The sequence below is a fragment of the Notolepis coatsorum genome (genome assembly GCF_963971535.1).
Source record: "Notolepis coatsorum genome assembly, chromosome: 2".
NCBI lineage: Eukaryota > Metazoa > Chordata > Actinopteri > Aulopiformes > Paralepididae > Notolepis > Notolepis coatsorum.
Window position 1 is genome coordinate 3,712,534 of NC_140166.1, and position 14,743 is coordinate 3,727,276.

The window sequence follows — 14,743 nt, forward strand, 5'->3', positions numbered from 1 at the left end:
TCCTAATAAACTAACCTACACTGTAGCACTCAACACTTTGACGAACATTGTTACTCAGCTGATAGAGTTGTGCCCTTCCTGATGGCTTGTCGTACAGAACTTGTAAGTCGCTTTGGATAAAAGCGTCAGCTAAATGACTAAATGTAAAATGTAAATGTACTACAACAGCTAGTCGGCCAGTTTGGCTCCAGAGAGAGAGAGAGAGAGAGATATCCACGGCGGGAATAGAATAGAGTGCTTTAAAAACTCACCAAACGTCCAAGAGGATGGAGACAACCGCGTGGAGTTGACGAAGTTCATCTGCCGAACGACCATCCTCTTCATCTTGGCATAACAATGCTGCACGCGCTGTCTCTAGGTTAGCTAACGCTAGTTAGCCTTTAACTATTTTTTTTTTATTTATTTTTTGCGAGGCCCCCCTTCCCGCGAGGCCCTGTGCGACTGCACTGCTCGCACATCCCCTGAGGAGGCCCTGGTCACAAGGCCCTCCAACTCATACAGAACGCAGTGGCCCATCTGATTTCCAATGTACTCAAGTTAACAACACCACTTACCCTTAGCTGCCAGAGATGTAGTGTGTGTGTGTGTGTGTGTGTGTGTGTGTGTGTGTGTGTGTGTGTGTGTGTGTGTGTGTGTGTGTGTGTGTGTGTGTGTGTGTGTGTGTGTGTGTGTGTGTGTGTGTGTGTGTGTGTGTGTGTGTGTGTGTGTGTGTGTGTGTGTGTGTGTGTGTGTGTGTGTGTGTGTGTGTGTGTGTGTGTGTGTGTGTGTGTGTGTGTGTGTGTGTGTGTGTGTGTGTGTGTGTGTGTGTGTGTGTGTGTGTGTGTGTGTGTGTGTGTGTGTGTGTGTGTGTGTGTGTGTGTGTGCGTGCACACGTGCATACATACATGTATTAGCAGTTCCTGCCGGGGTGGGCAGATAGGATCCGGGTCTCCAGGTCTTGGCGTTGAAGCCAGGAGCACAGCGCTGGCAGTCCTGTCCCCTGGTGTTATGATCACATTCACACTGAAGACTGTCATCTCGCACCAGACACTGAGCTGCGTGCAGATTACATTTACACCTACAGAGACAAGATTAGCAGAAAAATACAGTCTGTAATCCAAGCACAAACAAATGGGTAAACAATAGGAATGGAGACATGTTTTCACTCTCTAGCTGATGACCTCACGAGAAAGCATGAGAAAATACTCTATTTTAGTATAGAACAAATAACTTTTTTGCCTAGAAGTGAGTTAGAAATTAGACCCCATCTTGGATTTTGCGTTCATATAGTTATTGATGTTGGAGATGTATTTACCTGGCAGGTATCATATCAGTATTTACCAAGCAGCTATATAGAAGTATTTACCTAGCAGGTATACAGTATAGAGGTATTTACCTAGCAGTTATACAGTGTAGAGGTATTTACCTAGCAGGTATATAGTGTAGAGGTATTTACCTAGCAGTTATACAGTGTAGAGGTATTTACCTAGCAGGTATATAGTGTAGAGGTATTTACCTAGCAGTTATACAGTGTAGAGGTATTTACCTAGCAGGTATAGAAGTATTTACCTAGCAGGTATACAGTATAGAGGTATTTACCTAGCAGGTATACTGTACAGTATAGAGGTATTTACCTAGCAGGTATATAGTGTAGAGGTATTTACCTAGCAGTTATACAGTGTAGAGGTATTTACCTAGCAGTTATATAGAAGTATTTACCTAGCAGGTATATAGAGGTATTTATCTAGCAGGTATATAGAGGTATTTATCTAGCAGGAATATAGCAGTATTTACCTAGCAGGTATATAGAAGTATTTACCTAGAAGGTATATAGAAGTATTTACCTAGCAGGTATATAGCACTATTTACCTACATAGCAGGTGAAGTAACATTTAAATTCATATAGCCAATTGATTTGATACTAAGTTAAACAAAACTTAGTACACACACACACACACACACACACACACACACACACACACACACACACACACACACACACACACACACACACACACACAGACACACACATCTTTTCATCAGACCATTTGCTCCATTGAAACATACGGTTATCTTATTATAGTTATGTGAGTAATAGCGACGCTCTGCGCCTACTAGAATATATCCCTATATCAGTCTATACACTGAATAAATCTCCACATGCACCTTTACACACCCATTCGCCTGGCCACACCCCCATCCGCTCCTCTACATAAGCAGGGGTGTGGCCATACTAACAGCTCCTTCCCAAGTCTTTCACCACCAAGGCGAAGACCACGGGGTCCTCAGTGAGTCCGGCGCACAGCGTCGCTATTACTCACATAACGAAGGGTTATGTATATAACCCAGTTCTATGAGTTATGGTGCGCTCAGCACCTGTCTGCATATATCTCGCTTCAGCGTATATACACTGAATAAAAAATTCCACCATGTACCTTTACATGCCAGCATTCATCTGGCCACACCCCCATCCGCTTACCTACATAAGCAGGGGTGGGGCCACATACTCATCTCCTTCCCAACAAATTTCACCACAATGAAAAATCAAGGGCCGCAGCGGCGTCCAGGTGCTGAGCGCACCATAACTCATAGAACTGGGTTATATACATAACCCTTTGTTCTATGTCGTTATGGCTTGCTCAGCACCTGTCTGCATAACAGGGGCTGAGCGGAGCCATAGCCCGACGAATGTACCCCGCTGAGGCCCCCCACAACCATCGGACCGGGGAGGACCGAGCCCCCCCGACCCTCCCTAATGGAGGATACCCCCCCTATTGGAGGTTCACGGGAGGGCGACGGATCCGACCGTGCGAAGAGGCACTCAAGCAACTCAACGCACAAGGTGAGCAGACCGTGGCTTGACCCCACGACTACACACACGCACAACCCGCATGCCACCCGGGAACGAACGGAAGGAACAACCTCGTTACTGCCCCCAGAAATCACGGGGTCAAGAGCAAACCCAACCCCGTGGCAAGGCCGTAGCAGCGGAGCGCGAAGGAAGACCCAGACCCACTGAAGGGACTGGATCCCCTGAAAAACGGGGGCCCGGAGAGGTCAATGACGCCAAGCATCAAGACCCCACCAGGTGGTCACTTAGTGACACCGCCCCCCACATCGCCAGCGTATTCGGATAAGGCCCCTCCAAGAGCGGGCCCTTTCCCCCCAATAGCACACCGCCTGGCACACTGACCCTGCAGAACAGGCAGTCAGCATGGCCGTAAGCACACAAAAAAGGTTAACCAACGGAAGCAGGCAGCGCACCGGGGAAACCAGGCAACAGGCTGTAACCTGAGCCTGGAGCACTGCAGACGAGACAGGCGCCAAAGGAGTCAGCTGAAAACAGCCCCCCCGGCGGAAGGGGCGTATGCTGGCGTTGTTGCATGACAAAGCCTCCATTAAAAAAAAAACACCCAGAGGGGTCGAGGCAGAGAAGGCTGACATGATTGGCAGACGTCATGAACGTGCAGGGGCACACTCAACCGGGTAACCCGGGAGTTGACACTGCTCCAACACACCAGGGAATCAACCACCCTCTTGGTACCGACAGTGGTTGTTCCTATAACCCCTCAAGAAAAAACTCCAAAACACACCTGCGGGCATACACTGGCTATACCGCAGTACAAGTGTTTCAGTTTTCAAAAAAGGGTTATCCCAGGCCTACGGTATCAACGAAACTTTACTTCGGACCGGGCCCGGCGGCACGGGAAGCACAGGGTTACCAGAGGAGTTCCAAGACCACCCCAACAGCCCCCTCTTCGCCACGCGTGAGAGAGGAGCGAAAATAATGGAGAACCAGCCCTAAGCACACCGCACTTGGTATTCCCAGGCGGTCTCCCAACCAAGTACTAACCAGGACCGAACCTGCGTAGCGTCCGAGATCGGACGAGATCGGGCGTGTACAGGTTGGCATGGCCGTAAGCCATTACGATAGTGCAGAGTACAATATGTACCCAACAAAGGGTCTCCATAGCGCCTAACCCTGTGACACCCGGACCGACCCGGCATTTTTCCTCCCAAAAAAAGCACAAGTCCCTCAGGGTACCAGAACAGCAGATCTGCATCCCCGGCGGACAACGGGTTAACTGACCTGGACCAGCGTGACCAGACCAGTCCTGTGTCCTAACCACACCGACATGCCCACTCCAGAAGAGGGGGTAGGTATGCGTGTCGATCTAAAACATGAAAAGAGGGCGCCACCCAGACGGTCCCATTTGGACCGTGCTCAGTGGCCCACCCCAAGGGCGTGAGACCCCTCTACCTATGTTCAGATCTATTCCGTTAACATCCCCCAGATATGAACGAGAATTCATCGAGACAACCTAGTAAACTGGCGCTCGGAAGAGACAAAACTCCATCCCAGTTGCCCTATAAAAACGCTGTTTTAACAAGCAACCAAGGCGCACTTAGCCCCTGTGTGATTCTTTAACAGAAACACACCGAGCCGGCACTATGTATGCGTCGAGACCCAAACACATCAATGGATAGTCTAGCAAGACACCAAACTTTGTTCCTCCAAGTCGCCTGGGAGAACGACACGGAGCCTTCGTGCTTCATGTACCTTCCTCTTTTTATTCAAAAAAGAAAGAACACAGACTGACATGAATCCCTCGCGACGCAGCTGAGGGTAAAAATTGTTTACATTTTTACATCCCACCACCCTCCCATAGGGAGGAGACGGAAATCTCCAGAGAGACTTCCCACGCGAGCTGTATAGATTGAAAAGAATATATTGCAACATTGAGCTATGTAATATTTGGGTTAGGGCTCTCCGAGGAGGAGGCACTGAACCAATACACACTCAATACTCGAATTGAATCGAATACACACACAATAGATCAGAACTCCTCTTCAAAGTTCTACTCACCTTGCCAATCTGAGGAGGAGGCTCTGAACTCTGAGGAGGCTCCCTGACAGGGAAGGAGAGTCCTAACTCACAGAAGGCCCGAGGAGGAGCTTCGTGAGGAGGAGCTCTGACAACTCCCTGAAACAGATCCATCACATGGACCTGAACAGCTCACGGAAGTCTTACCAACAGAGACGCACACAGTGACATACTCTATGGCGGGGGAATTTCTGCGGTGCACACGCCCAATCTTCCAGGGCGTGGGACCAGGAAACTCCCCCCCCCCTCCCCCCTCTTACCCTGTAACGTGCCGAACAGCAACGTGACAGGAACCTTGAAGGACAGGAGGTTTTAACCCCTGACCAATCAGAAAAGGGGAGGGAAGGATTACCAGTTCACCCCTTTACGACCCCACACCCATGATACGATGTAATGACAAAAAAGAACATGACACAGTCATAGTCAGCTACATGAAGTGTCTAACAGCTTCACGCAGCTCATGTGCTAACCTGCTATTTCAAGTCAAGTCAAGTCAAGAGTTTTATTTGTCACGGCATACAAGTATACAATGAAATGCGGGTGGTCTTGCCCGCAACGATGTGCAATACAGTGGTACAACATATAATAGAATCCAATAAAAACAACATTGTGCAATAACAGGTAACAGGTAACATGGTGTGACATCTCGGTATCTGTACATAGTTATTTACAGAGCATATAGGACATGCTAGGTAGCTTTGGTAGTGCAATACACTGTTACTGTTGCTATACTAATTTAAAGTGGCCTTTCCTTTTGGCAATAAATGTGGGTGAGTGCGGCATGAGTGTGTGCCCGCTCATGTTAAAGTGGCTGCTAATGCACAGCGTGCGTGTCGTGTGTGTGCTCATGTGTGCTTGTGTGTGGATAGTTCAGTGTTCTGTGGCAGTATTTGATTTTTACTAAGGAAAAAACACAGAATAGAGAGGGCCCCTTTAAGAGCCCCGGTACCAGACTTACACATGTGCTTCTGTGGCCAACCTAACCCAGTTGTAGATCACAAGACACATACAACCCTTTATCACAACAAAAAATGGCAAGTTCTTGCTACAGAGGAACGCCGTTTTTCATAACGAGAGAATACAGAATCCTCGATTATGTATCGGCCACAGGCCTTGCTAAGCACACACGATAAGCGACCAAACAATCTTTTCTTTAGGAAAATATAGTTCCTCAAGCGGTTAGCACAACCCCAGCAATTAAGCTAAGGGTTACATCGTATCCCCACAAACACAGTGACACAATATATTGTAAACAACATGTCTGAGAGGAGGGTGGGGAAGCCCCAGGGAACCGGGGGGATCACCCCTCCTACCTTACCCTTGATACAGCCCAGTTGAACAGGTAACCCTGTTAATATGTGAACACACTGTTCATTGTCATTACAGGCTGAGAAAAGAATTCATTCTTCACTCATATGTCACTAAGCATAGCTTTATAGGTTAATTAACCCCCTTAGTTGTGAGTTCACGGTACCTGAGCACACATGATGTTCTCAACACAACTAACCAGATCATTTTTTCACATGTAAAACAACAACCCGATTTGTATGGAGAGAGAAGCTATACCAGTGACAAGACAATTCACACACAACACGCGTCGTATCCTAAATGTATTGCAGCAACACCCGTTTTGGAAAACATCGTTATTACAAAACATTTAGAAGGGAAGGAAGAAGAAGTGTTTAAGGTCCGGTCGGGACCTTCCTACCGTAAGCGCAGGCCAAGCGAACTGCAATCTGGCTAACAGGGCACGGACGTTAAACACAGCATTCCTGTGTTGACAACGAGGGCAGCGTCGCTGCGCCACCCAGCCGCTACGGTTCTCCATGTTGACGCAGTCCTCGCCGGCCGGGCTCCCGGTAGGTTCGACTAACATCCTCTGTCAAAGATGATGTCGTAGTCAGAGTGTTTAAGGCATGTTATAGTCACAGAAAACGTTCAACAGTGTAGCATTAAGCTAACAGCCGTTCGGCTGATAGCAACAAGCTAACGTATACCAGCCTGGTAAACACAGCGCGCTAACGCCGCGCAGCTAACAGCTGACTGGCTAACACAGTAGTCCACAACTAGCATGCAAGCTAAGCAGCTATCACCTGAACTGTATACAATGACATAACAAGCCACACTTCAGACAGGCCGCTGTCCCAATCCCTCCCCTAACAGGGAAAAGAAAAAGAAATGTCAGAACACAGTTGTCAATGGTGATCCAGACATACACGGGGCCCTTTGAGCATGGAACTTCCGATAAAGAAGATCCTATGCCCACATTTCCTCGTTAGGGTATACTTTCATTTGTATATGAAAGATGGGGCCTGCACGGGACAGAGAAGCATCCGCTCTAGAATCCTGGGATCACCAGGACCTAGCGCGGCCCACTAGAGTAGCCATCATGGGCGTCAGACCAAGATCCTCCGACCGCCGTTTAAGCCGAGCAGAGGACCCTAGCCTGGATTCGGCGTTTTGTAAATTGTTAACCAACCCCCACAGCATCAACAACAATCAGAGCTCGCAAGCAAAACAGTACATACCCAACCTGGAAACAACCGCTTCTCACAATAGTCGGTGCGTCCTACAGTCCAGCTGTGTTGCTGGAGGGTAACCCCATCCAGCCGCAGCAAGGAGGATTGTAGTTGGGAAGCATGTTAGCGGCGTGAGCTCCTAATACGAAAAAACCGCTGAAGGTCGGAATGATCCAGACACTCCAGTAACGAAGACAATATCGCCGTATTTTCTCGAAAATAGTGAAAGAGAAAATAAAGATATGATGTCAACGTATCTCTTTGTTCTTCTGTTTTCCTTTCCTCAGACTAACTATTTTTCTTCACGTCAAGTGGGCATGTGAGCAGCACTAAGCTTGTGATGAAATTTGAGAAGGAGATGAGTATGTGGCCCCACCCCTGCTTATGTAGGTAAGCGGATGGGGGTGTGGCCAGATGAATGCTGGTACATGGTGGAATTTTTTATTCAGTGTATATACGCTGAAGCGAGATATATGCAGACAGGTGCTGAGCAAGCCATAACGACATAGAACTATGGTTATACAGATAACCGTATGTTATATTATCGTCATAGCTTCCGCTCTGCGCCTACTGGAATACAGGAGTTGAGTAGAGCGGAAGCTCGACAAATGTACCCGCTGAGGCACCCCACAACCATCAGAACCGGGGAGGACCCGAGCCCCCGGACCCCCCTAGTGGAGGACGGGAGGGAAACGGATCCGACTGTGCGAAGAGGGGTTTAGCAACTCAAACGCACAGGGTGAGCAGACCGTGGGACTTACCTTCCCACAGAAGAACCCACGACTACACAAACGCGCAACCCACATGCCACTAGGGAACGAACGGGAAGAAATAAAAAAAAAAACGTTACAACCCCTAATATCACGGGGTCAAGGGCAAAAACCCAACCCTGTGGCAAGGCCGTAGCAGCGGAGCGCGAAGGAGGACCCAGCCCCAGGAAGGGACTGGACCCCCCGGAAAAGGGGGCCTGGTGAGGCCAACGACGCCGCAGCATCGACACCCCACCAGACGGTCACTAGTGACACCACCCCCCACATTGCCAGCATATTCGGACAGGGCCCATCCAAGAGCAGGCCCTTCCCCCCTACAGCACGCCGCCCTGAAGCACTCAAGAGGCTACACCCACAGCGGGACCAGGCAGCGCACCGGGGAGACAACCCCCAAAAGAGGTCGACCCCTCAATCCAGGCAACAGGCCACTCGACCTGAGCCTGGAGCACTGCAGACTAGACAGGCGCCAAAGGGGTCTGCTGAAAACAGCACCCCGGCGGAAGGGGCGTACGGTATGCTGTGCACCATGTCGCAGCCTCCACAAAAAACCCGCCCTCTAGAGCAGTCCTGGGCATTGTACGGCCCGCGGGCCGGATACGGCCCGCGGGATGATTCTGACCGGCCCGCGAAAGATTACATGATAATAAAAAAAAATTAAAAAAATATATTTTCTTTTATATTTTTATATATATATATTTTTTTTTTACTTTTTTCTTTTCATGTCAACATTCACACGCACAATATACGCTTAGGAGACATGCTCAGAAGATGTTGGTTCTCTTTGGATCAACCTACATATGTGAACAGACATTCTCAGTCATGACGTTTACCAAGTCATGGTACAGATCCTCTCTCACTGATGAACATCTGGCAGCTGTGCTTCACATCTCCACCTCAGACATGCAACCTGACTTTGATGGACTTGTTAAAGCTCAACAGAGACTGGATTTCTCACACTGAATGAAAAAAAAGAACTGAAGAACACTAAAATGTGGAAATATAACAAGTGAAATGGGACACTTGATATATTTTTTTCTTTTTTTTGCACAGTTCTGAAAACATTAAATGTTTAATATAGGCATGTAAAGTAAAAAAGGCTACAAAACTGGGACACTTTTCTTTACACAGTTCAGTGACATGTCTTGTTTATTTTTGCTATAAGATGATGTGATGTCTTAAGAAAGCTAAGAAAATCCTTGTTTCAATAGTATATGAAACTCAAAATGCCCTTTGTTATTAATATTTCACATTTTGTTTATCATTTTGGAAATAAATTCTATTTGAATAAATGATATTTTTGCTAACCTCACCTTTTAATTGCCAAATAATAACATACACTCTTACCAGGGGTCAAAACAATGCCATTTACTGCTTTTTATATAGAAATAAAATGTATATTATGCATACCGTAATTCCTCTAATAGTAACCGGGTCTCAAATACAAGCCGGGTCTCTATTAATGGCCGGGTGCGCTCTTGAGCTAAGCAATTATAAGCCGGCCTCCTAATACAAGCCGGGTTACTAATATACTGAGCTGCATACTGAGCTAGTTACTTGATTTCACTTTGAAAACGATGAAATGACCAGTGACCACCTGTAATTGCACTGTTTACTATTTCATACAGTACTTGGTTTCAATAAATGAACCCAGTACATTTTACTGGGTTCAAACTGACACAAAATGTTGATTTATTCATTATGATCCGTTTGAAAATTTGAAATATAGGCCTCCCTCTTATACAGGCCTCCTCCTAATACAAGCCTGGTACTCGCTACAGTTGAAACAAATACAAGCCGGGGTTACTATTAGAGGAATTACGGTAATTGAGTTTGGAATTTTGGCCCGGCCCCCCAACATATTTTCAGTTGCTCATTCGGCCCCCTGGGAAAAATAATTGCCCACCCCTGCTCTAGAGGGGCCGAGGCAGAGAAGGCAGACACGATTGGCAGACGTCATGAAAGGTGCAGGGGCACACTCACAGGCAGACGGGGCCAAGCCCGGCCTACCCCGAGAGTCGACTCCGCTACCAACACACGTGGAAACCAACCACCACCTTGGTTCTAACATGAGGCGGTTGTTCCTATAACCCCCCCAAGAAAAAACTCCAAAACACAACTGCGGGTATACACTTGGCTATACAGCAGTACAAGTGTTTCAGTTTCCAAGAAGGGGTTAACCCAGGCCAACAGGTCGACGAGAACGAGTTTGGACCTGGGCCCGGCGGACCGGGACGTACACAGGGATGCCAGAGGGGTACAAGAACCACCTCGACAGCCCCCTCCCAGCCCCGCCAAGCAGGAGAAGAGAGGGGCAAAAAAAGAATGGAGAAGGACCAGGCTTCTTTAGCACAGCGCAAGGTACAACACAAGTTTCTTTAATAGTTGTCATACAGAAGTACAGAATACTTTCATACAAAATGCTTCAATATGGACCAAGCAACAGTGAAGGATAACACGCAGTGACATAATCACGAACACCTCCATAACATTAAACCCTGCAACGCCCGGGCCGACCCGGCATTTTCCCCCCGAAAAAGCACAAGTCCCTCAGGGTACCAGAACAGCAGATCTGCGCCCCGGCGGACAACGGGTTAACTGACCTGGTCCGGCACGACCAGAACCAGTCCTGTGTCCTAATCACGCCGCCATCCCCAGTCCCAGGAGGGGGGTATGTACGCGTGTCGATCTAAAACATCACAGAGGGAGCCACCAAGACGGTCAGAACACAAAGCACCGAGCCCGGTGGCCCACCCCAAGGGCGTGAGACCCCTCTGCCAATGCTTTGATCTATTCCGTTAACATCCCCCAGAGATGAATGAGAATTCGTCGAGACAAGCCTAGTACACTGGCGCTCGGAAGAGATAAACTCCATCCCAGTTGCCCCATAAAAACGCTGTTTCAATGATGAGCAACCAAGGCGTGCAGGCCCATGCGTGGTTCCATACAGAGCACCCAGGGCCAGCACTTATGTACACGTCGAGACCCAAAACATATTAATGGTAATTCTAACAAGAACCCAGATATCGTTCCTCCAAGCCGCCTCGGAGAACGGCAAGAAGCCGCCAAAAAATACGGACATGGGTCCCATATGACGCGGCCGAGGGAAAAACAACACCCGGTCAACCCGCTCCATAAGAGAGGGGACGGGAAACCCCCAGAGAGACTTCCCACGTGAGCAACAAATTGAAAAGAGCAGAACTCCTGAGTTCACATGCACCGCAACACCCAATTTGACAACAGAGGTCCACATATGGAGCCTGAAAAGAACTCACGGAAGTCTCCAACCAATAGAAACGCGCCCAGTGACGTACTCTATGGCGGGGGGAATCCCATGACTCAACCGGCCAAAAAAGGTGAGGAATCAGGGAACTCCCTACGCCCCCCCCCCCCCCCTCTCCCTACCCCGTGCCGCGCTGACCAATCAGTGCGGCAGGGAACCTGAATGATAGAAGGCCCAACCCCCTGACCAATCAGAAAAGAGGGAAGGAGGGGTTTATCAGTTCACCCCCTCATGACCCCACACCCCGTATACGATAAAAAACAACCATCAGCGGTGATACCTATGTAGCCAGCATGCTATATGAAGAAGCGTATATCCTACCAGGATAAGCGAAACCAACACACGCCAGCCACAGACAACAACTCGTCTGCAAACAGGGTTTATAAACAAGGCCGTAGGCTTATGTGCGAACACGACACCCGTGTTTCATGTTTTAAGAAAAAAACACAGAAGGTTGAGAGAGGGTCTAAGACCTCGGTACAAGCTACATATACGAGCACTTCTGTAGGCTAACACTCCAACAAAGTTGTGGACTCGATGCCATCGTTTCCAATGTAACAGAATACACACAACCCCCTCAGACAACGGTAAAAATTACCACTATAAGAAGAAACATATTTCTTCAGGATGAGGAACGAAAAGTCTTTCGACCGAGTGCTAGCCACAGGCCTTGCCAAGCACACATATATATAGCGACCAGAACGATTTAAAAGTCCTGCTCTCCTAAACAACCCCACAGCTAGGCGAGGGTTCACACATCGTATCCCCAACATATACAGTGAATAAACACACAGTTTGTAACAAAAAATAGTCCCTCACCAGGAGGGACCCTTTATTTAATTGCAACAAAATCATATGGTTGGGGCGGGGAAGGGAACAGGTGTAAACAGGGGAAAGTCACTAGCGGCGCCTGCCGCGTGCAGCACGGTGCTTGCCCCCACGGGGAGCCGGCCCGGAGGGACGGTCCTGGGGTGCCTGGTCACGACGATCCCTACCATCACCTCCGGGCGTGGGTCGGCTGGCTGCCGTGGACGAGGCACTCCCTCCACTCCTGGCCTTCTTGGACGAAGGCCCAGCAGCGGCGGCGGCAACGGTCGCGGATCTCCGACGACGTGGTCTCCGCCGGACATCACCGGCGGCATCGGGTGGGGGGAAATGGGGTTGGAGCACAGCGCGCTCCTCCTCCATCTCTCTGCATGCAGCCGTCATCTGCTGCATGGCAGACCCGAAGAGCCCAGCATCGGAGAGGGGGGCCGTGAGCAGGGGAACCCTCTTCTGCTCCGGCACCCTCGCTTGCTCCAGCCAAAGGTGGCGCTGGGACAGAGTGGCCAGGGCGCGTCCCTTCCCGGCGGCTATTCCCTGCAGCTGAGTCAGGTGCAGGATGGCTCCAGCCGCCTGGGCGTGAAGGAACTGATGATGGTCGTCCAACACCGACCCGCCCACCATCAACCCCGACATGAAGCGCGCCAGCTGCGCGATGTTGGACGTCGCAGCCAGGCTCTGAGTCGCGGCGATGTATGACTGGTCACTCCAGTTGGCCATCTGCCTAGCCGATTTCCCTTGGGGAACCGGCTTCCGCAACGGCTCCCACACCACTTCGGGACAAAGAATAGATGCCATCGGGCTATCAAGCCGAGGCACCCCTTCCTTTAATCCCTGGACCAAACCCGCATGACTGGCACGTAGGCGGGGGTAAGGCCAGTGATGCGGGATATTACCTGTCCCTGACGCACGTAGACCTCCATCGAAGGGAAGAATGGGCAGACAACGCCCGTCTCCCTCACAGGACGACATTGCCAGAGATTACCTATCAAGTCATCAGGGACAGGTGCAGGCAGAGGATGCGGCAACGCCACGCCATTAGCGACAGCGGCGACCGCCATGAGCTCGGGGAACAAGGCACGCAACTCCCCTTGCGCACCTCCCTCCACGTAGCCCGCGTCCCTCACGTACGGGAGGCTGCCATGTGTGGCGCCACCATCCGACGTGGTTGATAGCTGGGCATCTCGTCTCCGAGTCAAAGGTTCTAACCCAACATCGGAGGATGAGGGTCCCCAAGGAGACATATCACCCCCTGCCACACCCTGAGGGGGAGAGTGATACGTCTCCAACGGGGCATCAAACAAGAGCGCTCCCGCTCCCTCCATAAAATCCTCAGTTTCCATCGGATACGGAGACAGAGCAGAAGCACCCTCGTCTGGCTCCAGCAGTTCCCCAAAGCCAGGCCGTTCGCCCCTGCAACTCACCACCTTACGACGGGAGCGAGCAGAGGCGAAGTGCTTGCGTCTCAAATCCTCAGCCACCAGAGGAGCCGTCGGCCTGTTGGCCGACCGTCCACTGGCGGGGGAACCAGAGCTGGAACTAGGCCATCTCACGGGAGACGGCCTTGGTTCAACAGCCCCTCTGAGAGGCAGACTCCCCACCGCATGCCGCTCGGGCGCGTCCGACTGCCACGACCGTGGAGTCAGAGCAGCCCCACGACGCACGGCGGAGGCGGCAATGGAAAACCGCTGGTGAAGGGTGACGTTGTGAGCGCTCGAACCCTCCGACTTAGATGAAGACATTATATCTTAGCTTTTTCTCATAAACTGTGAGAGAGAGAAAAAACAAGAAACAATGTCGACGCAGCTCCTCTCCAACAATTATTTTACACTAAACTCAAGTGGTGTATACAGACACTCGCCGTGGTGAAAATAAGGAAGGAGCTGTTAGTATGGCCACACCCCTGCTTATGTAGAGGAGCGGATGGGGGTGTGGCCAGGCGAATGGGTGTGTAAAGGTGCATGTGGAGATTTATTCAGTGTATATAGACTGATATAGGGATATATTCCAGTAGGCGCAGAGCGGAAGCTATGACGATAACATAACTGTATTCCAGCTTCCTACTTCTTGCTCTGAAAACCAGACCTCCATGCCTTGGGAATTACCACGACAAGTTAGCTACAAGACTTAAATTTACTTCACAGGTATACAGTGTAGAGGTATTTACCTACAGTAACAGGTATATAGAAGTATTTACCTAGCAGGTATACAGTATAGAGGTATTTACCTAGCAGGTATACAGTATAGAAGTATTTACCTAGCAGGTATACAGTATAGAGGTATTTACCTAGCAGGTATACAGTATAGAAGTATTTACCTAGCAGGTATACAGTATAGAGGTATTTACCTAGCAGGTATACAGTATAGAAGTATTTACCTAGCAGGTATACAGTATAGAGGTATTTACCTAGCAGGTATATAGAAGTATTTACTAGCAGGTATATAGAAGTATTTACTAACAGGTATACAGTATAGGGGTATTTACTTG

At 49.5% G+C, this 14,743-nt stretch overlaps 1 protein-coding gene across 1 annotated transcript in view; it reads right to left on the reverse strand.

Moving 5' to 3' along the window:
* Nucleotides 1-14,743, reverse strand: part of LOC311248905 (netrin-G2-like) — a gene marked incomplete at both ends in the record, with an annotated part of 118,877 nt that overhangs the window by 65,634 nt on the left and 38,500 nt on the right. The window contains 1 exon segment of the mRNA XM_084338134.1: nucleotides 873-1,057. Coding sequence (XP_084194260.1) covers nucleotides 873-1,057 — 185 coding nt within the window.